This window comes from Sorex fumeus, unplaced genomic scaffold (genome assembly GCF_029834395.1).
Source record: "Sorex fumeus unplaced genomic scaffold, SorFum_2.1 ptg000232l, whole genome shotgun sequence".
Lineage (NCBI taxonomy): Eukaryota > Metazoa > Chordata > Mammalia > Eulipotyphla > Soricidae > Sorex > Sorex fumeus.
The window spans coordinates 427,502-443,011 of NW_026606289.1; the positions used below are offsets into that span (position 1 = coordinate 427,502).

At 50.5% G+C, this 15,510-nt stretch overlaps 1 protein-coding gene across 1 annotated transcript in view; it reads right to left on the reverse strand.

Annotated features, from left to right (window-relative positions):
* The window catches only part of OPN1LW (opsin 1, long wave sensitive), a 37,776-nt gene extending 27,416 nt beyond the window's left edge, over positions 1-10,360 (reverse strand). Inside the window, exons 1-2 of the mRNA XM_056108736.1 lie at positions 10,346-10,360; positions 9,035-9,126 (exon numbers count right to left, since the gene is read on the reverse strand). Of these exons, the coding sequence (XP_055964711.1) occupies positions 9,035-9,126; positions 10,346-10,360 (107 nt within the window). The remainder of the gene's footprint in view (positions 1-9,034; positions 9,127-10,345) is intronic.
* Positions 10,361-15,510: the final 5,150 nt, after the last annotated feature.

Below are 15,510 nucleotides of genomic sequence, written 5' to 3' on the forward strand. Positions count from 1 at the left end.
CCGCTTTTGTTAGACAGCAAATACACTTTGACCTTTTTGCTTAATTGTTGCTTCTAATATGGTGTTATAAGACCGCCCTGGACAGTGGTCAAAAACTACTATCCTGGCTGTGAGAAGTTGTGTTTCTTATCCTTATGCTGTGTTATTAGGGTCTTCAAAAAATTTAGCTATAACTTCCTTTGGTAACAATTCCTATCATGTGTCTTGCATTAATTGCATCTTAACTAATTGTGTCTCTCCGGAACAAAGGAATAATGCAACAGTCTTGTTATTGGTACGGAGGCCATCCTTTGTGATGTTACCAGTACATTTACCCAATATAACTTGGTATGATAATTCAGCTATGCAAGTTCTTGAAGAGTTAACAGCTTTAATTCGACCAAAAAGGTTTATTGCTGCATTGATTTTAGGAATCACAGCATTAATATCTATCATTACCACATTTGCAGTAGCCACAACAGCATTGGTCCAAGAAATTCATACAGCCCATTTTGTGAATAACCTAAACAAAAATATTACGTTTGCTTTATCTGAACAAGTTATTATTGATAAGAAATTAGAAGCAAAATTAAATGTATTGGAAGAAGTAGTGTTAGCCCTTGGTCAGGACGTTAATAATTTAAAAAGAGTAATGGAAACCCGTTGTCACGAACAATTTAAAGCTATTTGTGTTACTCCTTTGCCATACAACACCTCTTTAGATGGGAATAAGTTAAACATCATCTCATGGGTGTTTGGCAAGACCAATCCATTACACATGATCTTGAAGGAATGCAAAGAGATATTGCAGCCATGAGTCAAGCGTATGATAAGACAACGGAATTAAGTGACCTGGCTACTAGCCTGACTGCTGGAATCAAAGCATTAAACCCATTAGATTGGATCCAATATGTTCTTATATTTGCCTTATTAGCAGCTGTCATAGGAGTTATTTTGTTCATATTTCCTTGTTGTTTTAGAGGCATGGCACAATCTCTCCAACGGGTTAAAGAAGATCTGTATGCCGAGCGTCTAAAAAATAAAAAGGGAGGAATTGCCACGCCGTCAACGGTGTCGCCCGCGTAGCAACCAGCTAAGGTGGCCTGGGCCTGGCCCAGGTCCCGCGGGAAAGGGAGGTTCGCGACCTTCGGGTCTATGCCTCCGGCGCCCCCTTTTTCTTATCCTGCTTTGTGTGCTTCTGTGGCACTTTGGTATGTGGCTCTTCTGCATCCCGGATGGAGTTTATAATGGTTGCCTGCCAATTTTACTTATAAGTTAGGTATTTAGAATTAATAGGTAGAAGCTTTGTAGTTATAGTTTGCTTTTAATCATTGTGAAATCTGTAGGAAACTAAGGAGATGTTAGGTTCGACAAAGGACAGGAGTCATAGTGAAACCAAACAATAACAGGAGCCAGAAAAACCGCCAAATATTGTGGCTGAAACAATTAGATCCTTAGCATACAGTACAGCCCTCAATTTCAAGCAAGGGTGCCTAACATAAAAGAAAACAATAAGCTACCATATGAGAGAATGAGGGACATTGTGAAACCTCTATCCCCCCATACAAAAACTGATTCAAGCACATACACCCTGGAGTTTATTAACAGAAAAACAAAGTGTTGCAAACCAATATATGGGAAGGTCCAAGACCCTTCCTGGATTGTGATGTGTGGTTAAGACCCTGTCAGATGAAAACATAAGTTGCTGAAGAAAAACAATGATAAAGAACTCTGTAAACAGGGGAACCATGGTTAGACATTAAATCCTGTGTAATCACTGTAAAGAATTCATAGGTAAATGTTTTGTCCTAATTTGAAGCAGGAAGTGTATTAAGAAAGTGTTTTTGTCCCTCGATATTTTTTGGAATATGTCACCAATAAGTGACCACGATATGATGTAATGTCCGATTGTATTCTGGCCCTTTGTTCTATGATTTTGCCTTGACTGTATAAAAAAGGAACTCTGTGCTCAGTAAAATCGCAGCAGCACTCAACCTCACTTGTGTTGGTGTCTGTCTGTCATCGCCGAATCTCCTGCTTTCCTGTAAACCTTCTCCCACGTCCCTCAGCCTGGTGGTTCCCGACCGAGCCAGTCTGCGGCAAGCAAGAGCTTTTGTCGTCTGGAAAAGGACATGATGCCTCGTGCTTCCCTCAAGAGGGACTGTCGCCTATTCACTTTGCTGTTCCCTCCGGCCCCAAGGCCTCCTCTGCTTGTCTCTGCTTTAGGTAAAGCCCTTTAAATACCCAGAAGAGTGTTCAGCACAGAAGAGGTTCCTGAAGCTTCTTGACTGTTGACATTTGGTCCGCCAGCAATGTGCCTTTCAGTGTTCTTTATCCTGTAACTTAGCAACCAGGACATCACAGCAATTAAAGAAAACAAATCCACTATTCCATTTTCTCTCATCCATAAACTTTGTTTGGAGAGAGTGCATTGAGGAAACGAGCTGGTCAGTCTCACCTAGTCATTTGTACACACTTTCTTCTTCCTTATTAGAGTATAATAACCCCAATTATACATTCGCTTGATTAGTTATTCTTCTGCTTTCTCAGTATTTACAAGAACCTTTCTGCATGGGAAAACATGCATTTGGTGGGGGGATAGTTTGTTCTCTTCACTTCGGGAGGCCAAACCCCGTGGTGCTGGGTGCTACTTCCTGCTCAGAGCTGCAGGGTTGCTGCCGGCACTGGGGGGAGGGAAGGGGAACGGTGTGGTGCTGGGGTGGCGGCTAGGCCTCCAGTGTGCAAAGCATGTGCCAGCCCATCGAGTTCTCCCTCCAGCCTCCTCAGGTGCCTGCACTTCTAGAAATTTCCAAACAAGTCTACCCAACGGCAGAACCACGTGCGGTGTGGTACGGAGACTGCATTTTTCGATGCTTGTCGAAGAAAAACAATCCCAAGTTGGTTGTCAAGTGTCCAGTTATTTAGGCAAGGAAAAGACTCACATGCTTTCCAGCAGAACGCTCTTACTCTTCTCGTGATCTCCGCATTGTCTCCTTATTGCTCTCTGGGGCCATGCTGGCTCGGAATCCTCTTTCACTCCCCATCTTTCTTGGCCACCTGGTCGGGCTCTTGCTGTCCCCGTGACCATCCTGGGAAGCCAGGTGGCTGCAGCCTCCTCCCGTGGTGTCACAGTGCCTCTCCTGTAGGCCCAAGGCAGAGCCCAGCTACCTAATGTACGCCAGCACCCACCCGAGTCCTCAGCTAGGAAACGGCGTCATGAGCGAAGGCTGGCCATTTCAGACGCCGGGAAAGCAGCTCAGGCCCTAGCAGCTGGCCCTTGACTTTGGACATTTCTGCTGGAAGCGGAGGCAGAAGTGGCCAGAGGGGGTGGCTGGGGGAAGAGAAACAGCCTCGTGCTCAGCAACATGTGGGAGCGCCCTGGGACCTGGCCTCTCTGCGTGTGGCCCCCTCCGAGGGCAGGGTCTCGGCAAGAGGGGACCTCCACAGCTGGGGCCCTGCTTGCTTTACATCCCTACAAGGTTCAGCCCCGTGTCCCCGGCTCCAGGTGCACTTGGCTCATTTCCAGCCCCTCACGAGCATCTCGCCTAGTGCCCTCGGCCGAGGTCTCCGGGACCAAAGGCCAAGGGCAAAGACTGCAGGACAGTGGGGACAGGGGGAGGCTGCTGGCCTTGCACGTGCCCCACCCGGGTTTATACCCTGCCACCCCATATGGTCCCCCAGGCACTGACAGGAGAGTCAGGAGGAACCCCTAAGCATCTCCTGGTATGGCCCCAAAGCTAGAAAAAAGAGACTACGGGAAGGGAAACAGGCTGAACCAGTTCTGCCACCCGGGGCAGTGTAAACAGACCCCTGCCTGGCCCAGGGGAGGCCCACAGGGGGCAAGCGGGGCACCTCTGTTGCCAGCACACCCGGAGGAGCAGAGGAGGCAGAGGGGCTGGGCTTGAAGACTGCAGCATATGGCACGGCCCTGGGAGAGGGACCTTAGTGGAAGGGTGGGGACATTCAGGTGGCACACAAGCTGGGAAGACCCTCTATGTGTACGTGGCCATGTCAGCAGCGAAATACCAACGAGCAAGGCAGCAGGTGCAGAGAAGAACGGAGGCGTTGTTGGCTTTGTTCAGTAGGTGCAAAGCACGCTGGTTTCCCCAGGGCGCCAAATCTGCCATGTCTTTACGAGCTGTGTGGGTTAAGCCTGGGTCATGCTAACCCAGACACATCTCCAAGAAATGCCACCTCACAGGAATCTTTGTGGGGGATAACAAGTGAGAGAGTTGTGAGCTCCAGTCAAAAACGCTGGAAAGTCTCCTGGCGACATTCTGCTGACAGTGGGAGAAATGACACTTTCTCTGAAGTTTGGAACCAAGTGCCCTCGTTTGTGGGTGGGTGTTTGTGTCCTTCCCGCCTCGGATTCCCATCTAAAGCGTTGTCGTGAGGCTGACACAGCGGCTGAGGAGCTAGAGGGCTCTGGGGAGCAGGGACCAAAGCAAAGCATCCAGCAGGGGAAGACCCTAACTCTGACAAACACCATGGATAGAGACAGCAGAGAGGAAAGCGCCCCCCCCCCCCGACAGCATCTCCTGTGTGGGAAAAGCACATCAGCACATCATCACGGGCGCAGAGAGATTTCCCAGTCTCGATCTGAAGACCTGCAGGCCCCCAATTGAAATCAGCAAATTCTTAGAAAAAGAGATGTTCCCTACTCAAGGAAGGGCAGGAACAGTGAATAGTCATGTGCTCATCAAATATTCTGCTATGGGGATCAGAGACATAGTAGAATGGGTGGGTGCTGGTGCTGGACATGGCGACCCCTGTGAGCACTCCAGAAATGAGCTAGGAGTAAGCCCTGAGTGTCGCAGGGTGTGGCCCCCAAAGAAAGTAAAACATATACACATGTGGAAAAGTGCCAGGCATGTGCACCTCTAGGGCCTTGATTTGGTTCTCTGGTGCTTCTCTGGTACTCACGACTGTCTGAGCACAAGTGGGAGTGCTCCAATCGCCACTGGCCCACGCCAGGCCATGCTTTGCCAGGAATGGTCCCAGGCCCCTGAGACACAGGGCACGGCTTCTCTAAAAATGAACTTGCGAAAGAAAGAAATGGGTCAGAGAGATAGTACAGTTAAGACACAGACCTTGCATCCCAGCAACCCCGGTTCGAATCCCTGGCTCCACATTCAGGGTCCTGGGCATCACCAGGTTTACTTCTCAATACAGAGCCAGGAATAGCTCCTAAGCACTAAATGAACCACAAAATGGAAAAAAATGATGAGCACAGTACTGCCATCACTTGTCAGCATTGTTCTGATGGCCAGTGCCTAGGGCGAGCAAAAGGAGGGAGAGATAAAGGCAAGGAAAGAAGGCCTGCATTATTCATGGGCTTTGACAAGCATTATCAAATGCCAAAGAATCTAGAATGAAATTATTAGTTACTAAGAGTGTTTGACAAGATTCCTGGATACAAAATCCACAGCTAAAAATCGTTTGTATTCCTACAACAGCCAACAGCTCAAAAACGAATCTACCGTTTACAATAGCATTTTTAAAAACACAAAGAGCTAAAAATACATTTTTGCAAAAGACTCGCGAGCCTTTGGGGAGGAATGAGCAGCACTTTGTTCAATTTGGGGAGCACCGGCCATTGTCAAGGCCTCCATATGCCTTTACCACAAGCTTTTTATTTGACAGTGACCACAGGCACTGTGCAACTGGCCAGCACCAAGCAAGTGCTTCTGCCGTTCGTGAGCAAGTGCACTGCATCCGGAAGGCATGAGGGTAGTGGAGCCGCACCCTCCCAGATAGTGGCCGCATTCCAGGCTCCGGAAGACAGCCCAGTGTGCTTTGGGGACAGGCTGGACTACATGCTCCAGGAAGAACCCTGTTAATCTGTGCATGCATGCTAGCCCCTGCAGCTGGGAGAAATGAATGAACTCTTCAGTGAGTTGTGTGCAGACAACCGCGAGAGAAGGCAAGGACAAAGACACCGATGTGCCTCTGTGGGAGGTCACAGGCTTCCAAGGTTGAGGCTCTGTTCTGTCCCCAGCACCCAAAAAGCCCAGTTGTGTCCCTAAGTCACACTAGATGCTAAGAGCGGAGTTCTGGAGCCAGAAGCCTGAGTGCTAGGAGCAAAAATGGCATTGACCTTGGAACTCTGCACATAGGCATGTCTCTGCTACTGGGGATAAGCAAGGGGAAAGAGAGAGAGGGAGAGAGAGAGAGAGAGAGAGAGAGAGAGAGAGAGAGAGAGAGAGAAGGAGAGGGTGGGAGAGAGAAGGAGAGAGAAAGAAACAGAGAAAGGGAAGGATGGAAGGAAGGAAGGAAGGAAGGAAGGAAGGAAGGAAGGAAGGAAGGAAGGAAGGAAGAAAACCCTAACTACTAGGGCAAATCAAAATGGGTGAGCATGAAAGAAAGCCCTTGAACTCACCAGAAACCCCATAGAGGCCTGGAGATGCCAGGCAGAGGCAGAACTTCTGTCTTGTCTGCATAAGAGCAAACGTTCAATCTTAGGAACCAAGCACATGACTAGGTGTGATCCTTGGTACCACAAATGTACAACCCCACTGAGCACCTCAATCATGTGTTGCAGACCTATCACTGTGCTACTACTAACAAAAACTGTACCAGAAGGCGAAGATGCACAGATAACACCGCGGGACTCACTGGTCTTGTGTGCGGCCAATCTGGGTGTGATCCCCATCACCCTACATGGTCCCCTGAGCTCCACCAGGACTGATCCCTGAGTGTAGAGCCAGTGGAAGCCCCTGAGTACCTATTGCCTAAATGTCCCTCCCCCCAAAAAACCCTGACACTGCATATAGTCCCTGAGGCACATTCAAGAAGGCTGTCTGGGCACAGAGCCAGGAGTAGCCCCTGAGCATCACTTGATATGGTCCCCAACCCCTAAAACAAAACAACAGGAACCAACAAAAGCAGGAAGGAAAGCAAACCCAATGTGTCCCGAAGAGAATGAAAGTGAAGCCACCAAGTGATGGATCGTCAGTGCTCCAGTCACATGGAACTCAGAGAGCAAACAGGATTTCCACTCAAGGAGAGGATCAGTGACCCCACTGACAATGGGAAGGAACTTGAGAAAGCAAAACTGTAAACGCACCTCCAATCACAGTGACAACTGGCAAGGAGAAACTGTCCCACCCTGAGACACCTCAAAACACCCTCCAGCTTGGTAAGAATGAAAGTGTCCTGCCACGGCAGTACCAAGAATTAACAAGAACCTGCTTGGAAGAGGAGCGCTCAAATATTGCTGAGGAGACTGTCACTTGGTCCCTTGGATACACTGCCCTAGCAATTTCCCTCCCGGGGTGTCACACGAACACGTGGAGTTGGCGCCAAAAGAAAAAGATTGCTTTGCTCTTTGTAAGAAGCAAGACTTGGAAGCCACCCACATGGCCATCCAGAGAATGGGTGCATCATGGCAGCGTGCGTACTTAGAGCTGAACCCTCACCATGTGCCTGCAGAGCCAGGCCTTCAGCCTGGTGTCCAAAATGGCTTCCTAGGCGAGTAGGATGCCACTGAGCTTTCCGGCTGCTCTACCAGGATCCAGGACAGGAGCGGTCAGATCACGAAGACAGCAGGTCCACACATGCAAGACTGGGGAACTAAGGGAACATTCGACAAGCTTTCAGAATGAGAGGCCAGCGTTGAGACTCAAGAGTCAGAAAAATAGCTCCAAGGGCTGGAGGGAACACTGGCTTTGGAGGCAGGCGGCCCCACAGACACTGGTCTCCCAAGCACCACTGGGAATGATTACCTAGGATGCTCTGAGCACCATTGGGTGTGACCTAGAAACCAACTCCCATTTCCTGTCATTCTCAACACGGGAGCTGAAACAGTGGAGAAGCTGGACAAAGCTGCGTTTGCCTCAGATACTGATGGGAGAGGCCCCAGGGGGAGCAATAGTACTGGAGAATGCAGTTCAGTCAACTGACCTTCAACTTGACCCTGACATGAGCCAGATGCAAGGCTAGAATCAGGGAGGCCCTGCCCTCGAGGTGAGCACCTTTTCCAGAACCCGTAACATTGGTTGCAGGTCCCGGGTGGCAGGGGTGGCTCTGTGGCATTTCAGCAATGGACTCCAATTTCCTTGGCAGTAGAATCCAAGATCACTCTGTGTAACTTTCTCATTGGAAACAGAAAACATTAATTCTCTGTGGTGTACACAGTTTGATACATAGTTAGGCAATCAACATCATGGATTATCATTTCAGCCAACTTTATTGTAAATACTTCAAGCTTTTTCTGGACGCTATGACATTTTCACATTCTGGAAACACATTTCTGTGGGGGAAGAGATTGCCCTTCCAGGTGCTAGCCAATTCCTGGAGACAGTCAAGCTCCTAGCTGGGAACATGGCTTTGATATGCAAAGCAGCCCATTCTCTCAGGCCCCTGCTTCCCAGAAGTGCAGGAATCACCCCAGGCCAAGTGCCAGGCTCTTCGGGACACCCACTGCAATGATTCCAATATGCCTATCCTAGCCGCTCCTCCTGCCTGTCCTGGCACTTCCGGCATGGGCCCAGCCTGGTATGGAGAGTGGGAAAGATAATCCACTGCATTTTCCTCAGCCCCCGGCTCCTACCCAGCCACAGCTGATAATTAGTCAAAGAAAGAACACAAAAGCCTAACCGAAGTCTTTCTCCTCGGAAGCCAGTTAATTATCTTCAGACTCTTTTGTCACATCCTACTAGTGCTGTTTCCACTCTTTTGTGAAGGGGACCCTGAGAGCAGATGTGGCCCTGAAGACTCCAGCCACTGCCCCACCGGTGCAAAAAAGCTCGCACCTCCAAGGCACAAGCCAGTGGGCCTGGGCTGCTGGTGGCAGGCCCATGGGGCAACCAATTGGAGGCTGCTGGAATCATTCCATCTTGGAAGTGGGTGATTATGTGAGAGAAAGAGTTCTGAAATCTTGGCCAAAGCGTTTGAAGTCAGGGACTGGGGCGATAGGCCAGCAGGGAGGGCATTTGCAGACCCAGCTTCTAACACCAGCATTCCCCATAGGGTCCCCTGACGCCACCAGGTGTATCTCTGAGTGCAGAGTCAGGAGGAAGCCCTGAGCATTGCCAGCTGTGGGCCCCAAACAAACCCCCAATAGTCCTCGATGATGAAGCTGTAGGAGGGGGACACTCCACTCACCAGGAGCAGCTCTCTGGTGTCATCTGATGTGGCCAGGAAAGTCTAGAACCAGAGGGCAAAAAGTCATTCAGGAATGGCATCAGGGAGGAGGAAGAGGAGGTGAGAGAAAGTTTAAGTTGCCTAATTTCCTGATCCTTCCACAAAAAGTGCCCTGATCAATAAGCTATTGCCAGGTGTTAATCAGTAGTCAAAGTTTGATTATATCATTGAAAGTACAAATCAAACCCTAGTGTACCTCCAAGTAGCACTGTAGCAGTGTCCTCTCATTGTTCACCGATTTGCTTGAGCGGGCACCAGTAACATCTATATTGTGAGACTTGTCGTTATGGTTTTTGGCATATTGAATACGTCACGAGTAGCTTGCCAGGCTTTGCCGTGAGGGCGGAATACTCTCGGTAGCTTTCCGGGCTCTCCGAGAGGGGCGGAGGAATCGAACCCGGGTCAGCCGCATGCAAGGCAAATGCCCTACCCACTATGCTATGGCTCTGGCCCCGTGCCTCCAAGTCATAATAGAACTAGAGGGCCAGAGGAGTAGAGGGCGGTGTGGGGGGGGGAGTGACTAGGAGGGTGGAAGCTGTTTCACGATGTTTTACTGGGGGCGGGGTGGGATGGGGTTGGGTGCATCAGCTCCTGGAGGAAACCCGCAGCTCCATTCCAGATCTTTCCAGTGCCCCGAGGTGAGAGTGGCCAGTGGAAGACTGTTGTGGAAAGTGGAGAGGACCAAATCACGTGGCCAAACAGGAGGCCTTGAGAACCTGAGTCAGGAGGCCTGAGGCCCCTGACATCCTGCTAGAAAATGAGAACGAGGCTCCAGTCCGTTGTCGAAGCATATGCAGAGCACAGAACCCAGGCTTTAGCTCCCCTCCTGAAGCCCCAGACACCGAGTAACTCAGACATCCCTTTGCTGCATAATGAGATGACACTAATGACAATGCAACACATGTGAGCGTTTGTTATAGTTCTCATCTGCAGCTTTAGGGCCACCCACATCACGCTACACACACCCCTTAAGTAGGCTCTCCCCCTTAGTGAACCAATTCCTTTAAAATCATCACCATGGGGCTGGAGCGATAGCGCAGCGGTAGGGCGTTTGCCTCGCATGCGGCCGGCCCAGGTTTGATTCCCAGCATCCCATATGGTGCCCTGAGCACCGCCAAGAGTAATTCCTGAGTGCAAAGCCAGGAGTAACCTCTGTGCGCCGCCGGGTGCGACCCCCCAAAAAGCAAATAAAATCATTACCAGGAGACTTGCTGCATCGTACCTGGAGGATGGCCATGGCCACAACTTGGGAGCACATGCTGATTTACTCTCCATCTGCTTCTGTCCACTCTGCCTTAGCTGGAGTTCTTTCTGACCATCAAGAACAGAACCAGTGCTCCTGACTTCCTTCCTCCCCCGCTTCGTTCCTTTCCTACCTTCCATCCTGCGTGTCACAGTGGTGCTCAGGATCTGCTCCTGGTTTGGTGCGTGGGGAGCCATGTGATGCCAGGGATCAAGCCCAGGGCTCCTGCCTGCACAGCTTGAGCTCCAGCCCATGGCCCCATCTCCCCGTGCCCTCCCCTCCTTCTCTTCCTTCTTCCCTCCCTGAGCAACAAGAGCAACAAGAGGCTGCCCCGGCCTGAGCCACTCCCCCACCCCCACCCGGACCCAGCTCCCGGAATGTGGGAGATGGGGTCTCCATCCCAGGCGCTGCCAGGTCAGCGGGACTCGGGAGCCGCCTGCTGAGAATGAACCCCAGGCCGTGGTAGCGATCCCCTGAGCCCCCGATATCGCCTTCCTCTCCTCCGCTTCTGACCTCTCTGGGAGTTCCCCGGCAGCATCAGTTTGGGGTCAGGACCCTCTCACATCTCTTTTGGGGCCTCTAATCTCACACTGGTTCCCCGGCTCCCCTGATGTTCAATTCCCAGGCCGGGCAGGGCAAACGGACACTGGTGTGGCCATTCTGCCACTCCGTGTCATTGCCCAGGGAACTGCTCAGTGACCTTCTGCATCTGATCTATGACAAGAGTCCTGAAGAGTGGCCTTCTGGGGCCTCCTGCATCACAAGTCTTCTCCCGTGGCCTTCTCACCTACGGTGACAGTGACTTTCTGCCCACACTGATCCCCCTTACCTTCCCAGTAGCCTTAGTGATCCCTTTCCTGCCATTCAGTAGAAGTGGTTTATATGGTCCTTCAAGGACCCAAAAGGACCAGCTGTCCCTTCGTGATCACAGTCATGGGTGCGCCCATGGCAGCAGTGCCCAGATAGTAAGGCAGAAAGGATTGCTGAGAAATGTGAAAAATTGGAAAAGGAAACTAAACTAAAACTCTACCTTGAGAGTTTCGAATGCCCTTTTAAAAAATCTTCAATTAGGGGGAAAAGAAGAAAAGAAAAAAATTGCAGACTATTTAGAAAACAGGAGTGGGGAGAAATGAGAACAGAAAGTACCAAGTTAGGACACATCGCAGAGAAATAATGAATCAATCCCGGAACCAATTTTTGGAGAACCCCCAAACCTGACAAAGAAGATAAAACAGTAGCCAACTTAAGTAGAGGGGGAAAGAAACAAAATTCGAACAGAAACTGGTGCTGATTAGGAATGTAACCTCTCACCTCCTGAGGCCATCAGCCAATGGTCAGCAGTGCCTGTCCAAGGCCACGGAAATGCGAGTGAAGGGAGTGCTGAGCTACAGAAACAGAGAGACCTCGAACTGTGTCTGGAGCTGGCTGAGCTGTGACACTTTCAGTTCCAAGCCGGTACAGGACACACTGCGGGGTTCAGTTGCCGGAACTTCTGGTGGAGTGAGGTCTCTGGCCACTGCTTCCAGCGCCGTTTCTTCTGAGTCCCGCAATGAACACAGGGGCCGGAGTGTAAGTAGAACTGGCACACTGGCCAAGGGGCAGCTGCCCCATCATGCCTTGTCGTGTCCAGCTCGGTCGGTGTGGTCCTGGTCCACTGGCCTTACCCTCTGTTGAATTTCAGTTGAGTCCCATAAGACTCCGAGCACTGGGGGGAGCCAGTGTGAGGCCCCCATGCCTCAATATGTGGTGCTTCCACACCTGCGTCTCCTGTAGAGATGACCATTTCCGCTTCCTCAGGCCGAGGCTGGGTGCATCGTCCCAAGGGCAGGGTGAAGGGGAGCCAGCACCAGCATTCCGAAGTACCCTGGACTGTGGCCAGGGAGATGGTACAAGGATTAAGGTGCTTGCCTTGCATGCAACTGCCCTGGTTCAATCCCCGGCACCTCGTAGGGTCCCCCAAGCTGATATCACTAGGAGTGATCGCTGAACAAAGAGGCAGGAGGAACTCCTGAGCACAGCTCTCCGTGGCCCCCAAACAACACAAAGCAGTATTGTTCTTAGGGGCACGGCAAGAGGCAGTCAATGTGCCACTTATGGAGAGATCAGGGCCCAGGAGGCGGCTCTCTGGGAAGATGACATGTCTTGAGTCAGGTGCCCTCTTCCGCAGTAGACTCTCAGTATGTCTCTCAGATCCTAGAAGAGTGTGAGGGCCCAGGGCTGCTGAGTTCAACTGCAGGCACGCAGGAAGGGCCACAGACGCAAGAAGGCCCCGTCTGTTTGCTTTAACTCTAAGCATCAAAAGGAAAAAAGTCACTATGCGATCCATATAAGAGTTTCTTGGGCTGCAGCTCCTATGTTACACATAGCTGTTTGGGTTTGATCCCTTGGCACCCCATATGGTTCCGTGAGAAGTGCCAGGAGTGACCCCTGAGTGTAGAACCAGTAATAAAGCCCCGAACTCCACCACAGGGTGCGGTCCCCAAACAAAAACTCCACTTTTCTCTTTCATTTGTTTTGATTTGGTTTTGGAGCCACATCTGGAGCTAGTCAGGGCTTACTCCTGAATCTGCGCTCAGGCACCACTCCTGGCTGAGCCGGGGGACCATGCGTGGTGCCAGGGATGGAGCCTGGTTTGGCTATGTGCAAGGCCAGCACCCCGCCTGCTATACTAGCTAGCTCTGGCCAGTGCTATTTATGCATTTCCAAGGCCAGATAGATAGGATGCGTGCCAGATCACAATTCTATCTTTCATTGGAAGACTCCTGAGTCCTTTGAAGCAAGAGAATTTTCCTGCCTCCAATGCACCAGCCATTGGGGAAATAATGATACCTTTCATTAGCTTCTTATTTTAATCATCAATTTTTGGGTCCATTTGGCTCCAGGTGTTTCCAATGGCTTCTTTTCCCTATATTCTTACACGAATTCCCCATCGTCTGAGGCCGTTTTCTTCAGCCTTCCAATCACATCTAACACGCCAAGTTGAGATACTCACACTTCGAAACAATTCCTGGAGCCCTCTGCCTCCGAACCTGCGACTCTGACTCCAGTCTGGAGTCACTGCCATCAGGCCTGCTGCCCACTTGGCGTCCCTGCTGTTTCCTGTCACTGCTCTCCTGGATTCGATTCACTGCTTTGTAGATCCCACATCTTCCTTTTTCTTGGCTTACACACTTGTTTTGCTGGAGAGCATCCTCAAGGAGCTTCCTAAGAAAATATATTTGAGAGGTATTTTTTCTGGGTTCTTGCATATCTTCAAGCATTTGCCTCCCATGGTTCATACATGATGGGGATTTTGGCTGGCGTTGAATTTTAAAATACCAATCATTTTCTTTTGATGTTATGAAATCATTGCTTTATTATCGTTTTTAATACTGGTTCCCAGCATCTTTCATCATCCCATATTGGTATTTATTCTGACTCCTAGGCCTTTTTCTTGGTTTTCCCACTCAGGCATTTTCGTAAGGGACTGGGGAGGTAGTTCAAAGGGTGGGACTCGTGCCTGGAATCCTGTGTCCTCCCAAGCACCACTTGGGGTACCACTGGGGACCCTAAGTACTCATGGGGAAGGCCTCCCACAAAACAGCAACAACATTTGTTAGTTTCCTGCAGGACTTCCTAGATCACTACTCAAAATTCTTACATTTTCTGTGTTTTGGTCACTTTTGGGGAAAATTCTTCAGTTTTATACTTAGCTATTTCTACCCAAATCCATTTTTCTTTTGGTTTTAGGGCCACGCCCGTGAGTGCTTGGGTCTTCACTCAGGGGTCGCTCCCGGTAGTGCTTCGGGGAGCACTGCACCCATGGGCGCGCTTGGTACTCTGTGCCCATCCTGAGCCTTTCCGGTGAAAGGTTCACTTCAACAATCTCCTTTTCACCTCCAACAATCCGCACTTGTTTCCTGCTCATTTTCTTTGCCATTCAGCTCTTGTTTTGTAGATACAATATTTCTCTTCAGGTTTCTCTGGGGGTGTGGGCTGTGGGGTGTGAGGGGGGCATACCTGGCAGTGCTCAGGGCTTACTCTTGGTTCTGTGATCAGTTATCAGCCCTGGTCATGCTTGAGGGACCATATTTAACCCCCAGGCTCCCTATCTGGTCTCTCCAGTAAGTTTCTGAATATGCTGAGGAAATCTTTGCAGAAGCTCCCTTGGTTTTTAGAGCTTCCCTGCGTTCATTTCTCCCTATAGTTTATGCTTGGCTGTATTTATTCATTTATTAGAATTTGGGGCCACAGTTGGCTGTGCTCAGGATCCCTCCTGGGGGGCTAGGGGGGCCTCAGGTAACCGTCTAGGATGCCGGGGATCCAAGCAAGCACCCTTCGTGCTGTGCTCTCCCTCGAGGCCCTATCAATGACAGCCCCGGACATCTCTGACACTCTTCAGCGCTTGGTGCGCACTACACTTAAAGGGCTGCTTAGCTGGTGTGGATTTCATCCGCTTTAGGGCAAAACATTCCGTTTTCTTGCTAGAACTCTGTGCCGGGCAGGACGCGCTAAACACTCCCCCCAAATGCTAGAATGAGGAGACAACGTTCCAGGGTGCCGGCCTCTCTGCTGGAAGCTCTGGTTCTCTACAGACAGTTCCTCCCATTTCTCTTGAGAACTGCCAGGTGTTTTTCCCCGCAGGCCTGTGCCAGCTGCCGGCTCAGCCGTCTGGTGGCGAAGCAGAGGTACCGCGTGGTGCCTCCCTCGGTCCCGAGGCGCAGGTGCTTTCTGCCATTCCCTCGGATTCTCCGGCGGCTGCGCCCCCAACGAGATCTCTCCGCTCATTGCTGCCCGTTGGACTCAGCACCGCGAATTCACCCTCTCTGCAGCCCCCAAGTGATGGCAATTGTCCATTAAGGAAAACCTTCCCCCAGTTTCTTCACTGCCAAAGGTTTGTCAGTTGTCAGTCTCCTCGCTTCAGGCAGCTCCTAAGGGGAACGAAGGAAAACCTGTCGGTCTGTGTGAATTCTGGCAGGATGGCAGGAATCGGTCTGGTTTTCTATCTCCTAAGGCGACTGATTGCTCTAGATAACTTCTTTGGCCACACAACAGACATTAATGAAAAGAACTCTCATGTTGATCATTTCTAAAATGTTCGTTTCTATCTCCCCTTTAACTAGTGAGTGATTGTGAAATTGGTTTGAGAAGTTCCAGGAGAATAA